The sequence below is a fragment of the Desmodus rotundus genome, chromosome 4, assembly GCF_022682495.2.
Source record: "Desmodus rotundus isolate HL8 chromosome 4, HLdesRot8A.1, whole genome shotgun sequence".
In the NCBI taxonomy this organism is placed as follows: domain Eukaryota; kingdom Metazoa; phylum Chordata; class Mammalia; order Chiroptera; family Phyllostomidae; genus Desmodus; species Desmodus rotundus.
In genome coordinates this window covers 48231194-48254280 of record NC_071390.1, presented here as the reverse complement: position 1 = coordinate 48254280, position 23087 = coordinate 48231194, and the positions used below count along the sequence as shown (strand labels likewise).

Here is a 23087-nt window from a genome sequence, read left to right as displayed (position 1 = left end):
CCCAGGCTAGCCAAACAAGCTCATTTCAACCAAGCAGTAGCTAAACTATACATTGATAAATACGCTTTGAATTCTGGGATCCGAGAAACTTTAGCTTCATTTATTGAAACAGCCATAGATACGCTTTCCTTAAAATTAAGTTGCATAAAGGGAAATATCCAATAATCTTCCCCTTACTTTTGTTTTAGGCCTGATTATGTTTCTTTAGGTTCATCTACATAAAGGTTTTAATGAAGAATAGGTATTGTGTCCTTTTACCTGCTTGATAAGGTACCCATTTGTATCCACACTGAAATGTTTTGGAGGTTATGAAAGTATACTCAGTACTTGAGCAAACCCAGAATCTAACAAATTGTAATCCACAAGGCACATGAGTTAGTTCTCTGGCATCCAACACCTTCCCTTAAATCCCTGTGGCTTGATAGGAAGCACTGAAGAACTGGAAGAAAAGTGGTAACATTGACAAGTGGACCAAGGAAGAAAAACCAAGAGAATTTCTGAGAACAGAGAAACACCAGTCAGGATTCAAAGACGGAACTGAAGTCCAAATAGAAAGAGGACATTGCCTCAAGAATCAGAGAGGAGTTGGCTATCTGAGCCCTTTACTGCAAGGTGATCAAGAAAAAGGCAGTTAGAGATAAAGACCCAACAAAGTGAGAGAAACCAGGTTCTAGAAATATTTCAGTTAATTAAATAAAAACAAGACAGGCCATGTAGTTTAACTTCCCCCATCAGAGTTTATTCCCTGAGATTCCCAGTACAGAATTTCTACAAATTAAGGCGACTAGATAATGGCACTCTTAAGCTCCTGGACCATGCAGAAAGTTTCCAGAGAAGTATTTGAGAACTCAGAGACTTATCTGGCCAGAGGCTGTATCAAGTTCTTCAGTTCCCTCAAAACAACAGCTTAAAATAACCACATAGCTTGCTGGTTTTTTTTTCAAAAAGGAAAAGTCTCCTAAGTAGCTAAAACCTCCCAATGGAAGAGCAGTCTAACAGAGATTCCTATACTGTGGCTATAGGAACTAGGCCTTTGAGAAACTAAACCAGATCATTTTACCTAAAAATTGTAGTTTGCCCATTAGATGTTAACCTCCGGAAACATTAAAGACCATTGAGTTTTCACCATTAAAAGAATCCTTTATCATGCACCTTTCACTTTTTCTTCCCTTTGCTCTCAACAGGTACTTCCTTCTGCATATGGAAAGTATTTTTAGGTTTTTTGTTTGTTTGTTTGTTTTACTCTTCAGCAATGCAAATCTTGGCCCCTAACTCCCTTAATTCCTTCCTGGCAAATAATGTTTCTTCCTACAGGAAGTGGAATACGTTATCATCAAGCCCCATTTACCCAGCCTCCATACTTACAAAGAAAGTTATGGGGCCATCCTATACATTTGGAATCCCTTAAATATACTTGCTTTCTATTAAAATATTTTGTTATACATATATAGATATGTAGATGTATAAAACCTGTGAAGAATTCACTGAAGCACAAATCACCATATAGTCAGAAGCTAAAAATGTATCAAAATGCACATACGTAAGAATGGCCAATCCATACAATGAATCCTATCAAATGCAACACCATCCTCCAAATCTAGAGCATATGCTGGCATAAGCTTTATTACATCCAAGCTAAATTGGAAATCTTGCTTCAAAACACTGCTCAGTATTAATTCTCAGAAGGCATGTTATAGGCCCACATGAGGAATTGTTAGGCAGGTGGCTGAGGAATGCCGATTACAGAACAAAGTGCTTCTGCAGAGACTGTGGCATTCCCCATAGGGATGCAGGGGAGAACATCACCAAGAGATACTTTTAAGTATAAAGACAGGTCAACTTAAAAGTATAGGCAGATACATCCTTTAACTTTATCTTATAATCCATAAAAAATGCATTAGAATAAAAAAGTAACGAATTCATATACCTTTTCAAAAGGAAAACCTGATACTAAGTAGCAATAAAGTTGTAAGTGACAATCATCAGATGAAATAATTTGGAAGAAGCTTGTCTCTGGAAGAGATGGGCCTGGACAAGTGGTCAGGAAGGAAACACAATGTGCTTTTAACTTTGTGTGCAAAAAAAGTTCAGTTCCTTGGAGCCAAACATAGGTCTGTTTTGCTATATAAATTTCCTACTTCAATTACTGACCAAATGCTTTACTAAAACTCCGTTTCTGGCCTTTGTTTTGGAATCTGTTATTCCTGCTGCCACCTCCTGATCGCTGTCCCCTGAAGTTTCTACTGCCTTCCCGCTGTCCCCTGAAGTTTCGGTTTCCTTCCCGCTGCCCTCTGTGACCTCGATTGCCTTCCCGCTGTCCCCTGAAGTTTCGGTACCCTTCCCGTGGTCCTTCCAGCTCCGGCTGCTCTGTGGCCACAGAGAGTTGCCAGCGCCGTGAATCATGCCACTTTTCCTGTGGAGAGATGATTTTGTTTTTATCTCTTTGATTTCTTAAATTGAATTTGGTTTAAAAAGGCAGGAGAAAGACATTTCTACCCTTTCTCAAAGAGAAAAACCAGACTGATAATCTCAGTGCTTAAAAAGTCACTGGTCAAAAATAGTAACCTTCATGGCCCCAAAACCAGAGTCACTGAAGTGTGGAAAAATAGGTTTCACTGTAAGAAGTACCCTCATACTGTATCCTCACCACAGTATCATTTACTCAATTCAATTACTATAGGGTGTCCAAAGCTGTCAGCTGGTGAAACATAAATATACCACGTACAAACATGTTTCTCACAGCAGTACCGAAACACACAGAATTTAAAACTTTATGTAAACCCCATATAACATATATGGGGGGCGGGGGGAGGAAAAGCTGGATATGGTTCACAACTCTATAGAAAGAAAAACAGGCAGGCCAAACAAGAAAAAATATCAGAGTAGAACGTTAGGAGAAAAAAATACTGAAATTCTTAACTGTCTTTTAGTAAAAGGACTAGAGCTGCTGCTTCCCTTTCCATCATTCTGTATTTTCAGTAATGAACATTCTACAACGTAGATATGTAAACTTCAAACTGCAGGAGGAAGAATAGCTACCTGTATTTCTGTTACTGCGGCAGTACGGACATCAAAGCAAACGCCCTAGAATTCAAAACAAATACAAGTTAATCCCGCCTTTGACTAGAATTATAAAGTGTGCATTAAATGACACTCTAAATGACCAGATAGTATGTTTTTAAAAAAAGGTATTAAAAAAAACCATATTTCATACTGATATTTTAAAATCACATAATCAGCAAATGCTGTTTATAAATGGTCTCTATTTTTTTGTCATCAACAATTTACTCAAAGGCTTCTTGTGTCCTTCACTTCCATTTTTGTTCTCTTTTATTAACTTTCCACATTTCTTTCTTATTACTAAGATAATAACGGAAAGGAAAACTGTGGAGGGGACAAATATTATGTAGCTAAGTAAGAAATTTTAAATGTGTGAAAAAAATTAAATGCACAGGGTTAAAAGAATACTAGACTTTTTTCTTATAAGTGTCCATTCTAGAAATGAACCCATGGAAAGAATAAATTTGTCATTATTGAGTCAAAAAAAGTATTATTTTTAGGTAAACTTTATTTTACTAATTTTTAAAGATTTTATTTATTTATTTTTAGAGAGAGGGGAAGAGAAGGAAAAGAGAGGGAGAGAAATATCACTGTGTGGTTGCCTCTCACATGCCCTGTACTGGGGACCTGACCCGCAACCCAGGCATGTGCCCACACTGGGAATCAAACCGGCGACCCTTTGGTTTACAGCCTGCGCTCAATCCACTGAGCTACATCAGCCAGGGCTAATTTTAGGTAAACTTTAGACCAAGGCCATCACATTGTACCTTCCCAAAGGAAAATAGCAAAAAACTAAAGATATAAAACAAAAGAACTCAAAAATGATTTAGAACTGACTAGAAATCATTCTTGGCTATCACACTGTGCTCATCTTGAAGTAACTATTAGCTTCATCTGTGGCTGAGGAAACAGAAGACTGGAGAGGCCAAATGACATGTCTAAGGCCCCACAGCTGATAGAGTAGGTTTTACGATTCTCGACAGTATAGCTCCAAAACCTATGGTTTAAAACCAAAATACACTGCCTGTCATCAAAAAGAGTGTCAACTGGTCACACTAAAGGCAAAACAAACACACAAACAAACAAAACCCCACCCAAAACACTTCTCTGGTTAATTTTCTATTTTTTCATAATTCAGCCTCCTATGAAAAAGTTTTCTAAAAAATTAAATACAGGATACTATCATTGATAATAAGCAGAGACTTCATCTCCTTCTGTCTTTTGGTCTCCACAAATATTATATTCAAACTACCCCTGCAACTGACACAGGCACCACTTTCTCCACTGGCTGTCTTTAATTGCAGTATTTTACAAGGAACACCCCTTCCACCCACCAGTTTACCCAATTATAACTACAGGGAGCATCAGGTACTGATACATTTTGTCATCTGTAGGAATCTTCATTTACATGTTTACTAAGTATTCAATGCCAGGCTCACTGGGGTAGAGAGATAACTAAACAGTCTTTGCCTTTGAATAGGTTATAGTGTTCTGCAGGCTCTCAGCCAGCAAGCACAGCCAATAAAATTTACCTGAATGACGGCAAGCCCTAAGAACTCTGCAGTGCAGATAAAGATGCCCCCAACTCTGCTGTATGGCCAGGAAAGCTTCACAGGGAGACGCAGGGCCAAGCCAAGTCATAAAGCGCACCAGGAAAGAAGTACCATACACAGCGCGTGCAGCAAGCACTTGGGATGAGAGAAAGCACGGCATACTTGGCATCGCTGTGCTGGTCAGGCCATTAACTGAGAACAGGACTCAGAAGGAAGAACACCAGTTTTGGAAGGCAAGATTTTAAAATCTGAATTTGAATGAAAGATTATGAACTCAATTTTGAATGCTTGTTTTAAGTTGCTTAATAAACCCCATCTTAGTGGAGATGCCAGGGAAGCAGCTGCATCGTCAAGTCCAGCACCGGATGCAGACGGTTCAGGCTGGAGACATGGACGGGGTAGTTGTCGATGACTAATGGAACTGAGGGTCATGGATGGCACTACCCAGAGAAAACTACAGAGAAAACAGAAAGTGCAGCATCCGCCTAGAACAGGGAGAAACTACTGTACAGTGTTGTATTCCCCACACAAACCTAAAGCGCCACAAAGCAAGGTCACAAAATAGGACCCAGCCTTCCTTACCTGCTTTCCTTTGAGAAAGACCATCCCCTTCACTTTGGAATCAATCTCCTCACCCAGTTGCTCTTTAAGTTCTTTCCAAGCATAACTAATGTTTGGCATTTCAATTGAGCACTTCAAGATCATGGTCACAAAGCCCTATGGAAGAAAGGGCAACAAAATTAAAGTCTCAAAAACAAACAACCGACAAACACCTGCCCTCCTGTTTCTAAAACGTTTCTGGAAAAGCTCTCTCTAGAACGATATGCCACTGCACACATCCACACAAATAAGTACAAGCAAAACCGGAGCACTCTGAGCAGGACCGGCGGACTGTGCCAGTGCCGACGATCCTGCTGTGACGTTTTAGTTCTGTGAACCGTTACGGCGGGGGACGCTGGCAAAGTGTACAGGGGTCACACTACGTCATCCCTCACATAAAATGGGAACCTATCATCTCAAAAATTTTTTAAAAAGCATACACCTTCTAAACTTTCTAGGTATGCTGACTGAATGAGTTATATATATTTGTATGTGTGCATATATTTAAAAATTTAAAGATATGAGATGTAATTTACATATCCACAGAATTCACCATTTTAAAGTGTACCATTCAGGGGTTTCAGCATGTTCAGAGTTTGCAGCCGTCAGTACTATCTAAAATTCCAGGACATTTCATCACCCTAAATAGAATCCCATGCCCACCAGCAGTAACTTCCACCCATCCCCCCGCACTTCTGGTACACTGGCGACCACTAATCTACTCTATGGCTCTATGGATTGGTTTATGCATGGATCTGAGAGAGAAACATTGATTTGCTGTTTTACTTACTGTATTTTTCAGACTCTAAGATGCACCCCCCAAATTTGGGAGGAAAGGGGGTGCCTCTCATAGTCCGAATGTAGCTTACCTGGCTTGCTGGGGTGGGGGTGGGGCAGCAGTGGAGCGTTTCTCCCCCCCCCCACACCATTTTCCTCCTCTAAAACCTAGGTGCGTCTTATAGTCCAAAAATGTGATGCTTATGCTTTCATTGGTTGATTCTTGTATGTACGTGCCCTGACCAGGGAGATTGAACCCGCAGTCTTGGTGTGTTGGGGGACGATACTCTAACCAACTGAGCTACCTGGCCAGAGCCAAAGCATCAAAAATTTGATAGGGACCCTTACCGATTCTGAGTTGATCAAAGAGCGCTGGTCTACCGACGTGGCGCCTGAGATATGGGCCAGCGCGGCCGCCAGGGCTTCCACGGCTCCCTTCTCCTCTATCAGTTTCTCAGCAGACTGCTTGAAGTGACTAATAGCAGTGGGAGGTACGGAATCCAAAAGCCTATGGTTTGATCGAGAATATATTTGTTAGGAGAAGGGTAATAGAAGTAGACAGATTTCATTTTCAAGACAACATCTCGAGACACATCAGTAACTTCCAAACCAAATCTTTCATATGTTTAACACATCTTTTCGATGCAGTTATACAATCATCCCATTTCTGTAGTTATAAATCTATTTCTTTGAGTATATCTAAATAATTCTAACTACCAACCCCCCCAAAAAGTTTTATCCTAAGGAAATAAGATATTAAGATGTTAATCACAGTGTTATAAAGTATAAACAGTTTTAAAATGTGTATCAATATGAACTAAAGAAACCATGAAAGAGATATAATGAAATACCACACTATTAGGCCTGATGTTAATAAATGGTATTTTTTATAATAAGCATGTGTTACTTTTAGAATCAGAAGATACTACAGGTATTTACATTCTGAAATAAAAGAAAAAAAGACTCCCAAACTATGTTAAAAATGATACAAGCCTTTATGAGACTACACGTTTATTAGGGACTCACTGTTAACAGGCCCACCCCTCCCAAGGCCACCTTTCACACAGCACAGCATCCTCGTCTCTTTCCTTCCTGGCCATCTAACCCCAAATTTCCTTACAAGGTGGCACAGGAAACCCTGTTTGCAGGATGCTTAAACAAAATCATGCTAAAGTAAACTTGAAAAATGCTGAGTTAAAAGTCTTTTCATTTGCAGTCTTTCCAATAGTAACTTTCCCAAGTTATTAATATGCTAACATCTAGCATTTCTTTTGAACATGAACTCCCCCTGTTGATTTTTAAAATAAGTATGTCACACATTTGTAAGTAATTGTGGAAAGTGCTCTAAAAATGATGCTCAGACGCTGGTCCCAAGCAGGGGACATCCAGAAAACAAGACCGTTTTGGCTTTCATGCCAATCCCACTCACCCCCAGGAATATACCCTGATCAGCCGGGATGCTAAGTAAACATCCTTCAATTCGTAGGACAATCCCACACAATAAAAAATTTTCTTGCCCCCAGTGACAGTAGCACCTCCAATGACTGTTAATCTAATCCTATCTAGATATTTACTATAACTAAAATAACTAACTCTCATTCCTCCCAGGTGGGGGACTGGATTAATGAAGATCTGGAATATAATCTGTGTTCCAATTTAATTAGTCTCCAGGTGGGAAGCACCAATACCATATATAAGATAGAGTTCCTTAAACAGCCTAAGACAAACCAAACTTCCTCACCTGAGGACATTTTTCTCATTGCTTTTTAGAGAGAGAAGTAGGGAGAGGAAGGGAGGTAGAGAAACATCAATATGAAAAACACTGACTGGGGTTTGCATAAGCCTGCGACCAGATTGGGAATCGAACCCATAACCCAGGTATGTGCCCTGTGCCCTTCAGTTATGGGACAACGCTCCAACCACCTGAGCCACACTGGCCAGGACAAACCAACCTATTAAATAGTGGTTTCTACTAGTGAATAACAGGATTAGGCAGGGATGAGTAGAAACAAGGACTTCTACTTTGCATAATTTTGTTTCAGCACCATCGGAGAGTTTTAATAACAAGAGGGTTATAAATTGTTAAAAGTAATGAATAATGCCCTGGCTAGTGTGGCTCAGTGGACTGAGTGCCGACCTGCGGACCTAAAGGTTGCTGGTGGATTCCAGGTCAGGGCACATGCCTGGGGTGCAGGCCATGTCCCCAGTTGGGGGCATGTGTGAGGCACCCAATCAATGTTTCTCCTTCTCTTTCTCCTTCCTTTACCCTGGTTCTAAAAATAAATAAAATATTTTTTTAGAAAATGAATGAAGAAAATGTATTTTTAAGAGGCCCAAGGTCATTACTGCACAAAGACGTGCAGTAAAGAGAGCAAGCGCTACAACAGACCCCAGCGGTGGCAGGACACGCACCTGATGGCATCTTTGCTGGAAGCCTTTATTATCTCTGTTGCAGAAGGAACGCCTATCCGTTTAAATTTAATTCCCTGCAAGAAAATGAACCATAGTTTAATGTGCAACGTGGTCATTAACTATTTCCACTGAGATTGGTAGTTTTTTATATTTTCCAGTCATAGTTGTTATATATTGATTTACAAGATAAACTATTTGAGAATGGTTTTAAATTTACAGAGTTCCTATATACCATGCACCAAGTTTTCTTACTGTTACAACTGTGGACGTTTGTCATAGGTAAGAAACCCAGTTGTTACTGTACTTACTATTAACTGAGCCCCAGATTTCATTTGAATTTTAGTAGTTTTTCTACTAATATCCCTTCTCTGTTCCAATATAGAATCCAGGATACGGCATTCCACAGGTCGGTCACGTCGTCTTAGTCTCCTCTGACCTGCGGCAGTGTGTCTTTCCTTGCCTCTTCATGACCTGGGCAGTCTTAAGGAGCCCTGACCAGGTATTTTGTAGACCGTCCCTCCATTTGGCTGTCTGGTACTCTTCACGGGCTCAGACTGGGTCATAGGTTTTAGAGAAGGCGGCCAGAGGCAGGTGCCACCACATCACTTCCTATCTGGGGTACATGTTTCTCACTGATAAGCCCCTGGCCAGGCCATGTCTGCTGCTTTCTGCAGTCAAGACTGCCCCGCCCACCACCCCTAGTCCAGTCTTTGCACGTGGTCACCACGTGTGGTCAAGTGCAGTCCCTCAAGGAGAAGGAGGGAGACGAAGCCCCCCACCTGCAGGAGGCAGCATCTACCGCACGAACATCCTTACAGAAGAATTCCTGTAACTCCCTCATCTATGCTTAAGTATTTCTGATGTGTTCATGTTATCATTGCCTGAAAACTGCCTTTCTAACATAAAACAACTCTTACAATTGTAAATATGTAAAGAAAAGCACTGCTTTCAAATGTAAATTATTTCAAAATGGGCTTTATACTATAGGACAATATATAAAACACGCGTCTAACAACAAGCTTTCAGTCACAGTCGCATGCTGGAAATGAAACTAATTTCAAGTTAATAAAACTGAATGAAGAAACCAAAGGCTGACATTAGAACCCAACGTTTGCTGAATAAGGCTAAGAAAACATTTTACCGCTTTTTGCTCCACTTGTGCTAACTGATACTCTTCCTTGTGCTGATAGAAGCAGATGCAAACCCCAGTCCTTCCAGCTCTACCCGTTCGCCCAGAACGATGGATATAGGACTCCACATCCTGTCGAAGTAAAAATGAGCGACATGAACAAAAAGAGACACAGACCTGAGCAGTCCACACGGAGGCAAGGGTGGTGGTAACATGCCGGGGAGTGAGGGGAAAAGTTCTCTAGCATTTCAATTTGTATTAAGGTATTGTGACAATTTTTCAAAGCCCCTCGATCAGTGGTCCCTAGCCTGTGGGCAAATCTGCACAAAGCATCATCTAAACAGTGCTGTCCAACAGAACCACAATACGTCATTTCAATCTGCAATTTTCTCTAACCACACTACAAAGTGAAATAAAAAGGTTAAATTAATCTTATTATTTTATTTACGTCAACATACCTAGCAGTTTTGTCACTTCGATGTTATCTATTTAAAACAAGTTATCAAATGAGATACTTTGTATTTTTTTTCATGCTTTCAAAATCCAGTGCATGTAGTAGAAAGTTTAAAAGAAAAGACATCCCCGCGTGTTTGGCAGTTACAGCACACATCGATTCAGACGGGCCGCATTTCAGGTGCTCAGCAGCCACACCGGCTGCGGCTACTATACTGGACAGACAGGGGTGCAGGCTCATGGAAGCAATGTCTACGCCACACACGGGACTTCCTTTGGAAGAACTGATGATTTCATAGTTACCAGGCATTTTTCCATCATCGTGAACAACATTTAATCCTGCTGGATTTGCCAACTGCGGGGAGGTTATAGGGTCTTCACACTTGAAGTGACATAAACAGGCTCCTGCAGACCAGATCTTACTTGTGTGAAAAGTACTGCGCACATCACATGAACTATGTCTGAGGGCCCCCCCTGAGAGGTTCCCTTCCCAGCCCCCACAAACCCTAGCAGCTTCAACCACGATGCTGTTAACTACAGGCCTTTCTCCCCCCTCTATCCTCTAGCTCCTGAGTTATCCCTCCCACCTCCACCCCATCCAAGTCATACCCATGTTCAAAGTCCAGTTCAAAACGGCACTACTTCCACGAAGCCTTCCAGGACTCACCCTTTAACCAGAAATCATCGTTCCAGCCTCTGACCAGTGACCACACCTGCACTCAACTGCCCGTTCTGAGGGGACGGCCTCACAATCAATTTTGAAACCACCCCTAGCACTCAAGAAACTTAGTCCCATGAAAGTAAACCATACAACTTCCATTTTGGTTTAGTACCCAAAAGAAACAGCAAAATATAAAACACTTACCTTTGGTGGAGAACTTTGCACAACCAGGTCAACCTCAGGGATGTCTAACCCTCGCGCAGCAACATTGGTTGCAACCAAAACTCCAAAATCACCATTTCTAAAACCTTTCAGGGTGATTTCCCTTTGCTTCTGTGGAATGTCTCCATGCAATGACTGGGCATCCTGCCAAAGAAATAAGCTAGCTTAAGAATACCAGATCCAACAATAAGGGCACTTCACCAATGAGGCCTGTAGAAGACATTCATATTTTGGTGATACTTCTGCTGAAAATAATATGAAGGGGAAAGAAAACATGTGCCTTTCATGGACAAGCCTCAAAACTATTTCCAATCCTTGGTCATTAAATCAACTATACTAACAAGGTACAGAACACCAGATAAGAGTGATCAAATACGGCCCTGGCTGGATAGCTCAGTTGGTTGGAACATCACCCTGATACGCCAAGGCTGCGGATTCCACCCCCAGTCAGGGCATGTACAAAAAGCAACCAATAAATGTGTAAGTAAATGGAACAAAGCAATGTATCTCTCTCAAATCAATCAATCAATCAATCAATAAGCAATACTCTTAAAAAAAAAAGTTGCCCTGGGCCTATCACTCAGTTGGTTAGAGCATCATCCCAATATGCCAAGGTTGCGAGTTCAATCCCCAGTCAGGGCACATACAAGAATCAACCAATAAATAGATAAACAAGTGCAACATCAAATCAATGTTTTCTTTCTCTTTCTCCCTCTTCCTCTTTCTAAAAATCAATAGAAAAACATTTTTAAAAAATTAGTTTAATGGTTAAGAGGGTAAAATTTATTTTAAAAAAAGAAAGATCAAATCTATATTGCTGGTGTGTAACCTTGGGTTTGAGCCACCTTTTCCTCATCTCTGAAATGAGACTGACAGATTGAGCTCTAACATGTATACCCTATCAATTAAAAGATGCTTCCTCCCTTCCCTGGCCAGGTGGCTCAGCTGGTTAGTGTTGTCCCGATATGCCAAGGTTGTGGGTTCAACACCTAGTCAGGGCATATACAAGAGTAAACAATAAATGCATAAATAAGTGGAACAACAAATCAATGCTTCTCTCAATAAATAAATAAATAAAATGGAGAAAAATAAATAAATAAAAGAGTCTCCCTCCTTAAAGGAAAGGGAGAGGAAGGACCCACCTGCCTTATGAAGGCATTCTGAGACAACTCCTGGGCTTCTTTCTTGGTTTCACAGAAGATGATGGTACGCCCATGAAAACCACTGTACACTCGGATCACATCCCCAATAACTGCTGCCCTCTGAGTCCAGTGGCACTTGATAGCCAGATGCTTAAAAGAAAGGGGAAAAAAGATCAATTTCACAAAGCTCAGCTGGAACCTGAAATTACTTGCTCACCACTAAAGGTGCTGGAAGCAGCTGCTTAAGTTGGCCTAGAGCAGACTCACTGTTTAGAGAAACCATGTTTTAGAGAAAACTAGTTTTCACTAAACCATGAAAGCAGAGAACCTTTTCCCTTTCTCCAAAGAGCACGTGACTTCTTTATTTTCTGACCTAACCATGAAAATGTAGGAAAAGGAATATCATTCAGAGTCCTACAGGAAACCAAATAACTGACAAGAGCAAAGTTTCTGTATGTTTTGTCCTTCCATCCTTTAAAAATGCAATCCTGCCCTGGCTGGGTGGCTCAGTTGGTTGGAGCATTGTCCTGTACACCAAAAAGGTTTTGGGTTCAATGCCTGTCCAGGTGCATGCAGGAAGCAACTGACCAATGTTTCTCTCTCTCAAATCAGTAAGCATATCCTCCGGTGAGGATTTTTTAAAAATGCAATCAGAAGTCGGTTACTGTACACATCTGTTCCGGGGATGCAATGAATTTGTGTAGGTACCAGACTCTAACGTGAAAAACACCTTCAACACAAAGCACCAGATTTTTCCACCGCCCTCTAGTGTTTAATGTCTGTGGGTAATTTCTGTTTAGATAATTCAGACAGATTTAGGTTTCAAAAGACTCTGAAATCAGGGTAAAAGATGATGGAACTTAGAAAACAGGTATCATATACAAATCAAACGAATATATCTTTACTTGGCTTTTCACATGGATCTAGTATTTACATAGAAATTTACCAGTCTTAAACCTACCAGAGAAAACAAATGATATACAATTTATTACTAATTTCAGCAACCAAATAAATCATTTACCTCCACAGTTATTGCGGTTTTCTGAGTCTTTTTACCAATCAGGTCCACCTGTTCATATGTAGATTTCATGTATTTCTTAGCAACATTAAATACCCAATGAGGGCAAGTTGCAGAAAAGAGCAGTGTTTGGGGATTGTCTTCCGAATCTTTTGGGGGAAAAAAAGTTAGTATGAATAACCCAAACAAGCCTACAGAGTATTCTACCTCACCCAATTCTTCCTGGGTCCATCAACACTCTAGAGCAACCGCTAGTCCAAGTCAGGCATCGAAGACGCAAAAATGAACAACAGAGGTTCCCAACAGGCAAAGAAGTACTGCCTAAATAATTTATGTAAAGGATCCTTAAAATAGCAAAAGCACTCTAAACTTACTTTGCTGTCTGACCACTGGCCTTTATGAACCACAAGGGGAATGGGTCCATTATAACAAGTCCTACCAACTGGAAAACACCAAGTCATTGCGCTTTCATATATGTCAAATGGCAGTAGAAGCCATAGAACCCTTTCAGAGAGCAACTGGACAATGTATATTGAGGAGCGTGAACTATTCCTATCTTTCGACTCAGTAATTTCACTTCTGGAAATCTACCCTAAAGAACTAATTCCAGGTAACTGTGGTATGAAAGGAAGCTATCTGCACAAAAATGCCTCTGCCTATAAGCAGAATTATTTATATCACCTGAAAATTAAAATACATAGGTGGAATTAAATCATGGCACAACTACTTCATGGACTACTATGCCAAGTTTTAATATGTTCAGTAAGGCTATGTTAACGCACGCACACACTTACACACGGCAGCACAAAGTCAGGAAGAAATATATAAAAGTCAAGTACACCAAACTGGTAGATACGAAATTTTCCTCTTTACCTCCCATTTCCCATATTTGTGATAAGTCATGATTTATTTTTAATTCACATTTTCCTGAATAAAATAAGTCACTTCCCCATTTCTTAAAGCTCCATTTAACTCTTAGAAAACTACTTAATCACCAACTCTTCTGATCCCTTTTATCAATTCCTTGAACTTGGGAGTTTACCTTTCTTGTATGCCACACTTAAAATCTCTTCCACTTGGTCAGCAAACCCCATATCCAACATCTGGTCCACTTCATCCAAGACAACATGTTTAAGTTTGGTGAGATCTAGCTTGCCATTCTGCAGGTGGTCTTTGATACGACCTGGTGTCCCAACCAGGATGTCAATCCCATTCCGCATACGTTCAACTACAAAGAACATAATGATAAGATACACTGGGTTTTTGAGCTCTTTATAGGCTGGGGTACCAATTAAAAACTTTTATTCTAAAATACTTACTAGCTACAAGATAATATACTATCTATTGAAGAGAAAGATACCAATATACTCCTTAATCTAGTGGGAAAAACATCTGATAGTCCACAGTATTATGTGACATAACAGAAAAATATACCAGTGGGGGATGGTAGTAGCAGGAAATAAATGACTTCCTTAGCTCGTGGAAAGTACCAAGGTCTCAGAAAGTGAGAGTGAGAATCTTTTTTTGTTGGTAAAATTTTATTAACTTAATTTTAGAGAGAAGGGAAGGGAGGTAGTGAGAGAGGGAGAGAAACATCAATGTTGCCTCTTGCACTCCCCAACTGGGGACCTGGCCCACAACCCAGGCATGTACCCTGACTGGGAATCGTTAACGGTGACCTCTCAGTTCACAGGCGGTGCTCAATCCACTGAGCCACACCAGCCAGGGCAAGAATCTTAAAGCAAAAGAAACTTTTTATGAGGTTAAAATTTAGGGAGGATGAGACAAGCTAGAAGAGCAAATATTTTAAGAAGATATAGAGACATTTGGGGGGAAAAAAAGAGTTCAGTATAACCGGGATGAGATGGCAATAATGCAGCTTTTTATGGAGCTGCGACTGCAGTGGAGGGACACCAGGCACTCCACACTCATCACCCAATTCAGTCCTCACAGTTCCATGGCAGGTGAGTCTAGTAACGTTATTCTAGACGTGAGCAAACTGAAGAACAGAAAAATCAAGTGACTTGAACTTGAAATCACACAGCTACTCTGTGAGCAGCCTAGATTCAGACTCATGTCTTTCTGATGCCAAAGCCTATATTCATTCCACCAAAGCTGAAAAGAACTAAGCCTTGTGTGCCAATGCTAAGACTTTTTAAATTCGTTGAATCCCTTCCTGAATTATGTATCTGCTCTGCATATAAAGCTTTAAGGTCCTGAACTGGGAAGTAATTCAATACCACAGCCAAGGCTACAACATTTGGCCCTTGGGTTGAGAGAAAAGAAAGCCTGCATATAAAAAAATAAATAAATAAAAATTCAAGGGTGTAAGAAGAGGCAGGGACCCTAGGTTCTGGACAAATAAAAAGTGTAACCTTGAAATCTGACGTTCTAGTTCCAAGGGTCCTTGAGTCCAGTGAGATATCTTTGCAGCCTCTAGATAAATATAGACACCACGGAAGTCCTACGAATGGACTTGACACATGATCATGCAGTACCATGTCACGGACCATCTTTAAACAAAACAACAAAGAAAACCACCAAAACGACTACACCAGGTAAAGGCGGATGTCAAGGCTGGACCCAACCAGGGCATCCAACAACAAATGGCACTTTCCTTCCCTCACTTTCGGATGTACTTACTTTGACCTCCATAGGGAGTTCCGCCATAAAAACAAGCCACGGCCAACTTTTTTGTGATGTCAATGAAGTCTTTGCTTACTTGATTTGCCAATTCCCTTGTGGGTGCAAGAACCAGTACCTAGGGGGGAAAAAAAAAACTAAACTGAATTCATAGCATCATGCAGTATTTGTTTCTTAACACATTTGGAATTCACCGGAAGGTCCACCTCATCCTAACAAGTATTTTCAAAACATCTATTATGTGTTTTGTAATATGCTGTGTAAGTGGACGGATTGTGAAATACAGTTCCTGACAAACCTACAATGAAAAGATTATGACCTTGCCATCAGAGGAAAAGTAGGCGTCCAAAGCACGGTGCTCCGGGAGGGCTGCACAGAGCAGGCTGAAGGAACTGGGCAAAGTCTCGTGGTGCTGCTAGTACTTAAAGAACAGTGTGCCTGGGCAGGAACAACTTGAGCAAGGAGTAATACTGCCGATAACATTAGCTAATACTTGTGCTTTTACTGTGTCTCAAGTTCTACTAAATGCTTAATATGCATTATTCTCATTTAATTCTCACAAGTTAGTCATCTCTAATACTTACAATTGTGTCATATAATTGCACTGTAATACCTACAATAAATAATACACGAAGAGCTTTCTAAAACCAAAGGCTAAGAGGCCAAGCCTGGATTTAAATTCAGAGCCAGGCCCCAAACCTGTGGTCTGAACCTCTATGCCACAGAGAATCTGAAGTAGAATGGGAGTCAGACAAGGAAGGCAGGGCCAGAAGACGAGGGGCTTTGAACCCTGGAGCAGCCTGAGTCCGACCCGACAGGACACACAACCCAAAATCACTCCAGATCCCCTGGAAGAGTAACAACGTAACACCAACATGATTTAAGGGGAACAACATAACACATTCACCCAACAAGTATTTACTGATTAACCACTATGTGCCAGAATAATTCATTTACTGCTACAGTGGTTAACAGCAGTAACCAAATAAACTAATGAGGCGGGGCATGGGCACACAAAGCCGGTGAACAAGTGAGGTGGAGCCAGGAATTCACGTGCAATAACTCCCAGCCAACGTGCTAACACGCATTTCAGCGAGGGAGGGAGGCTTGGCCTCTCCTTCTATTCATGCATCTCTACTAAAACCAAAAATGGTAAAGACACTCGACCAAACCTGTGAGCCCCAGGGACACTTAACAGTTTGAAAGGAACTTGATGAGCATTAATAAATAATATAGGTGACCACAACCATGGAGTGCATTACAATATTTAAATATACGGGATTTGCGGCTAACACTTTCACTACTCAAAAAGGCTTTAAGGGGAACCCAATAAAGAACAGTAGGGTTTGTAAACAAGGCCCAAGAGATGTTTTCTCCCGGGGGGATTTGGAGCCCCTGAGGTCTGCGTTAAAGCGATGAGTTACCTGAGGAGCACGGCCTCTCTTCCGTTCTTGCAACTCTCCCAGAAGCTTCTCAATCAAAGGGATGGCAAAGGAGAATGTCTTCCCAGTTCCTGTCCGTGCCTGTGCAATTAAATCTTTTCCACTATACACATGGTGAAATGTCTTTGCTTGTATAGGAAACAGGAAGGTCACCCCACGGGCTGTAAACAAATTAACCACATTATCAGCCATAATGGAGGGGATATTCTACCTTCTGATCAACATCTACAAAGTCAGCTTCCAATATATTCTGGTAGTGAAGATAGACTTGATTAAAAAATATCAACACATTTTAAAGCACAAATCGCAGTAAGTATTTACCATTTTAAGAGAGTAAGTCGCTTGTCATGAAATCTCACCCACAGGTCAGTATAAGCCTGAATACCAGGCACTTTTAGGCAAAGTCCAGACTGTGCCACACCTGGTTCAGAAAGCACTGAGTGGAGCATCTGTGACCACCTAGCTCACTCACAGGCACACTGCTAAGCTGATTCTAAGCCAGACTGGCATGACTAACCTAAAGATACCTCAAGAAGCAGAAAAACCCTGTCCAGGTAGCTAGTTGGTTAGTGTCACCCTGATACAGCGGGGCTGTGGGTTTGATCCCCTGTCAGGGCACACACAAGGACCAACTAATGGCCCTGGCTGGTGTGGCTCAGTCAATTTAGCATGGGCCTAGGCACCAAAGGGTTGCTAGCTGATTCTCAGTCAGGGCACGTGCCTGTGTTATGGGCCACGTCCCCAGTAGGGGGTGCACAAGAGGCAACCACACACTGATGTTTCTCTCCCTCTCTCCTTTCCTTCCCCTCTCTCTAAAATAAATAAATAAAATCTTAAAAAGAGGGGAGGGGGTATAAGAGGACTAAATGGTAATGAAAAATACAATAGATTTTTTTAAATCTTAAAAAAAGAAACATGTATCCTAGTTCATCTCAACAAAAACAGCAGAGTGCTTCCAAATAACATGTTCAAATTTACACAATACTTCTAAGAATATTACCTTTGAGAAGTTTAATGGTCTCTTCAGAAATGGGGAAATTAGAGAAAGCACCTTCTTTTTGTTCCACAGGTATTTCCTGTCAAGTAAAGGGCCACAGAAAGAAATCAATAATTTTACCCCTACAGGTTAATATATAGAGGACCTCTGAAAAAGAAAGTAAAGAACGTATTCTGAAATACCTTTTCTCAACCAACCAGTAAGACATAAAATTCTTGGCAGGTAAATCAAGATCTAAAAAAGGAAATAACCTATAAAACCCTACAAGAAAAATCTGTTGCAAATATATCTGTATCTGGCTAGGGAAGGCAGAAGCAGTCTCAGCTAAGCAGTATGGCACGGCCACTGCAAACGGACACAGCGCTGCACAGTCATTAGCCCTTTCCCACAGTGACACCTCTCACGCACATCCACGAGAAACACGGAGCAAACAGTGACACTACTTGTTAGCAAAAAATCTGAATGCCCAACAAAGAAATAATCATGTGAATCTCTAAAACATGTATATGATGCATAATGTAACCATTAAGATTTAATATTTTTATTTAACAATACAAGAATTAAAAGAAATTAAATATTTTATAAAAGGAGGGGAGCCCTGGCTGGGTGGCTCAGTTGGTTAGTGTCATCCCGTGCACCCAAGGTTGTGGCTTTGATCCTTGGTAGGGCACCTACAGGAGGCAACCGGCTGACGTTCCTCTCTCACACTGATATTTCTCTCCCCCCCACTCCTTCCTCTCTCTAGAATTAATAAACAAACATGCCCTCAGGTGAGGATTAAAAGAAAAAAATTAAATTAAAATGTGGGAAATGCTTATGTAAAAATGGAGAAAACAGGATACAAGATTACATATGGTTCAATCCTAATCTGACCAAAAAAAGGTCCATATAATAAAAAGTATAGCAAGGAAGTATCGAAATTCAATAGGTTACCTCTGTACCTGAAAATGTTTAATATTCACCAAAGTACTGAGTGCAGAAATTTTAGGGAGCCTTCTTTAATTTTAATTTTTGGGGGGGAACTTTTTTAAAAATAAATTTCTAAATTTCCTAAATTCTCTGAATCACATATTATTTTTTATAATCGAAAAAATTCTTAAATGTTGATCAAGACCTATATCAAATAGGAAATTATTTATTAGAATTAGGATTTTTCTTTGCTGAGTTTTTGAAAGCTGCCAGAATTAGCTTCCAAGTGGGCAGATTTATTTAATCATCCCGTTCAAGTCAAGTTAGTAAATGGCCTAAAGAAAGAAACTTAGCGGTACTACTTAACTGCGACTTATTGGTGAAACCCCTCAGAGGGAAGCTAGGGCCTATTTGCATGACTACATCCTTCCTGTTGATTTCTGACTTGCAAATAAACTAACCTTGTCTGGAGAGAAGATTTTCCCCAAACTTAATCAGATCTGTTTACTCCAAACGGAGGCATGCAAAGGACTCCATTACAGGCTGACAAACCAAATTTCCTCCCCTGATTAAATAATATGTAGCAATTACCTACTTATTTATCTTTTCTTAAGTATATCTTATTGATTACGCTATTACAGTTTTCCCAATTTTTTCCTCCCCTTTATCCCCCCCCCCCGCCCCCCGCAACCCCCTGCCCCTTAGTTCATGTCCATGGGTTGTGCACATCAGTTCTTCTTTGGCTTCTGTTTCCTGTACTATTCCTAAACTCCCCCTGTCTATTTTATGCCTACCAATTATGCTTCTTATTCTCTATACCTTTCCCCTCCATGAGTCTCCTCTCCCTCCCCACTGAAAACCCTCCTTGTGATCTTGACTAAGAAAGTTACATTCTACATACTAAACCTCACCTGCTCCAACTCACTGTTACTTTCTTCACTGGCAGCTTCATTGCAGTTAGAGTCAGGTCCAGAAAAAGAGAATCCATTCTTTAGTTTGGAGCTTTTCTCCCCAACTTCTCCATTCATTTCCTTTTCTTTCTTCATCTTTTTGGGCTTAGGAGCACCTACTTCTTCTTCAGACGGCTCCTCATTCTTTTTAACTTTTTTGGTTTTAGAAGAAATATCTTTCTTTTCCATGGGCTCTTTGGGTTTTTTTACACTTTTGATTTTAGGAGAAATCACATCATCTTGAGATGGCTCCTCTTTATTTTTTTCCTTTTTGGATTTAGGAGAATTCATGTCAACCTCAGAGGGCCCTGCTTTCTTTTTAACTTTTTTAGCTTTCGGGGAAATAGCTTCTTCCATTTCTTCTGCTGCCTTTTCAGTCTTATTAGATTTTGGCTTCTCTTTCCTAGCTTTCTAAAAAAAAAAAATCAATAAAGAAAATATAAACACTGAACAAAGCATCTGGTAAATTTGTATAATACATCAATTCTGGATTACTTCCAGATCACACAATTATGAAGAACACAATTCGGAGGCATTTTTCAACATTTGTACTTTCACCTTGCAATAAGGCAAAAATCAAACATGCTTTTTAGTGCTATTTCTTAGCTACGTGGAGATGATATCAACATATCAGTAATTCCATTAGCTCAGAAGAGAAGGCCTCTTCGTAACCACTCAGTTCATGTTGTCAAACAAGTACAGTCAAATTTTCACAAAGGATTTGAGGTGGCTCATGGGATGCTCCAACAGGCTCTAAACTAAATACACTATAGCAAGTGATCGAGTACAGTTTAATTCTGGTAAGAGAAATAAGGCCATATATGCCCACAGATGGAAAATGTTAGGCAGACTTTTCTTCCCTAGAATTCCTATACAGGTAAAACAAGGATTCACAATACCTGTCTTGACTATCTCACAAGTGCAAATGAATTTACAGAGATACTTCCTGTACCAAAAAGCTATAAAAACTCACAATCTGTCAACGCACAAATAAAAAAGATGAATCTGCCCTGGTTGGTGTGGCTCAGTGGACTGAGTACTGGCCTGAGAACCAAAGGGTGGCCGGTTCTATTCCCAGTAGGGGCACATGCCTGGGTTGCCAGCCAGGTCCCCAGTTGGGAGTGTGCAAGAGGCAACTGATCAATGTATCTCTCCCCCATCAGTGTTTCTCTCCTCCTCTTTCTCCCTCCCTTCCCCTTCTCGGAAAATAAATAAATAAAGTCTTTTTAAAAAAATGAATCTAATTTAAAGAAGAAGGGGGAAAGGGGAAGCACAAGTTAGAAGGACATGGGATGAGTGAAACCTCAAAACCAAAGCAGACTATGGCTCCTACCAGAAATGTCTGACTTCCAACTTTCCATACATATTACTGAAAGCTTAATTACCTAATATTACTGAAAACAATTAGGTGTTGTAGCCTGTTAAAACCTCCTGACAGAGCCCCAACACAACCCCAGAAGTACAGAGACTATTACATTGAGCTGGAATCTGCCTCCTTAAAACTTCAAGCCTGGCCTCTGCTCTCACCTCATGGATGAGGGTAATCTCTCCCACGTGACCGACCTTCAGACACCTGAAAAGTAACCTGGTCTCCCTTTCCCCCCAGGACTTCAGCTTTCATCACCTGGTTCCACCAAATAAGAGTGGATTTCCCATCCCAGTGGTCTCCTTTATAATATAATGGAGTTTGGTCAAGTCCCTCCTAATTTGAGCATCTCACAACTGGACAAGTTCACTAATGCAGAACAGGTAAAGCCAGTGAAATCTCCTCCCCACCCATGAAGACAAGTTTGTGGTCCCTCAGCCTCTTACAAGGCCAAAATACTGCAGTTGTAAAACTTCCCATCAGAAAGACCCAGAAATAGCAAAAAAAGTCATATACAACACAAGTTCAGGGGCAAATTTTTGTTCCCACCGACTTTATCTCAGAACGGACTCAGTCACAGTGAAACCACTATGTAAAGAAGCAACAACAAGGAGGCAGACAGCTGTCAAGGTGAAGAGACTACTGCGCTCTGCTGAGCTACCTCAAAAACATGGTGACCAGTTAGCACCACAACAGAGCTTTACATTTCAATGCGTAATCTGGTCAGTAAACAATAAAAGGAACTGAATTACTTCATTTTCTAAGTGCTGCTTACCGGAAAACGATACTTCCCTTAACAGGATCAAAATGTCACAGCTTACGCCACGCACGTGTGCAGTCTAGTCTAAAGCGTCAGTCTCTACCTACCTTGACTTGATTGAAAACTCTCCCCCGCGCACGCAACTCGCCGGGAGTTAGGTCTGAGCTTGAGCCAGAACGTGGGGCCTAACCGTGAACATCCAACTCTGTGCACCTGCTGCGGGGCACCCAGACTCCGGGACCACGTGGGACACCTGGCGCTCCCTTCAGTTCCGATCTCTCCCGGCCCCGGCTTCGGAACTCCCGGAGCGCGGCGGGGCGCCCACCGCCCGCGGAGAACACTACTCCCAGACGCCCCCTGGCCGAGACCCACGCGGATCTCCGGACAAGCCGGGCCTGCGCCGCCCTCAAGCGATCCCACGCCGCGGCCCGCGCCTCTCAGCGCCCCGGCTTCCCCGTCTTGCATTGCCCCAAGTCCCTCCGCCCTCGGACGTACCTTCTCATTTTGTTTTCGCGGTGTCTCCATTTTAACCAGGGCTGCGTTTGATTCCAAATCCGTGTCACTAAGGAGTTTCCCTGGCATCATTCAGCACAAGTGGTATAGGCCTGCCGATATCAACCACCGCGTGGAGAGGAAGAGAGAGTCCTAACCCTTTGGTCCACCCAGCCTTCGTCACTTCCGGTAGCAGAGCATTTCCCCCGGAAAAAGAATGCCCTAGGGAGGCGGAGCCGCACGTGGTAGTTCGTAAGCGCTAGTTGTTCACAGTGCCAGGGCTTGGTGGACTCCTCGGCCCCTGAGCTAGAGGGTACGTACAGTAGGCTAGAACTGGAAGGAACCACAAAGGTTGGCTTTGTATTCAAACACTGGCCAGATTCCGCCTAGCCTGATAAATAAAGACTTGTAGTTGCTTTTTTTTTTTTTTTTTCGTAGTTGCTTTTTAATGGTGCCTTTTCGATGCTTTAGATCAGCGGTCCCCAACCTTTTTGGCGCCAA

General features: G+C 41.4%; 1 protein-coding gene across 1 annotated transcript; it reads right to left on the bottom strand.

The window, feature by feature from the left end:
- Positions 1-714: 714 nt before the first annotated feature.
- Positions 715-22763, bottom strand: DDX21 (DExD-box helicase 21). Its single transcript, XM_053922877.2, has 15 exons — positions 22590-22763; positions 19930-20379; positions 18113-18188; positions 17095-17273; positions 15671-15788; positions 14070-14255; positions 13031-13176; positions 12010-12159; positions 10850-11011; positions 9544-9663; positions 8403-8476; positions 6339-6498; positions 5196-5330; positions 3040-3084; positions 715-2413 (listed from the first exon to the last, which is right to left on the bottom strand). Exons 1-15 carry the CDS (start codon positions 22677-22679, stop codon positions 2144-2146), a joined length of 2361 nt encoding a protein of 786 aa, XP_053778852.1. The 5' UTR covers positions 22680-22763; the 3' UTR covers positions 715-2143.
- Positions 22764-23087: the final 324 nt, after the last annotated feature.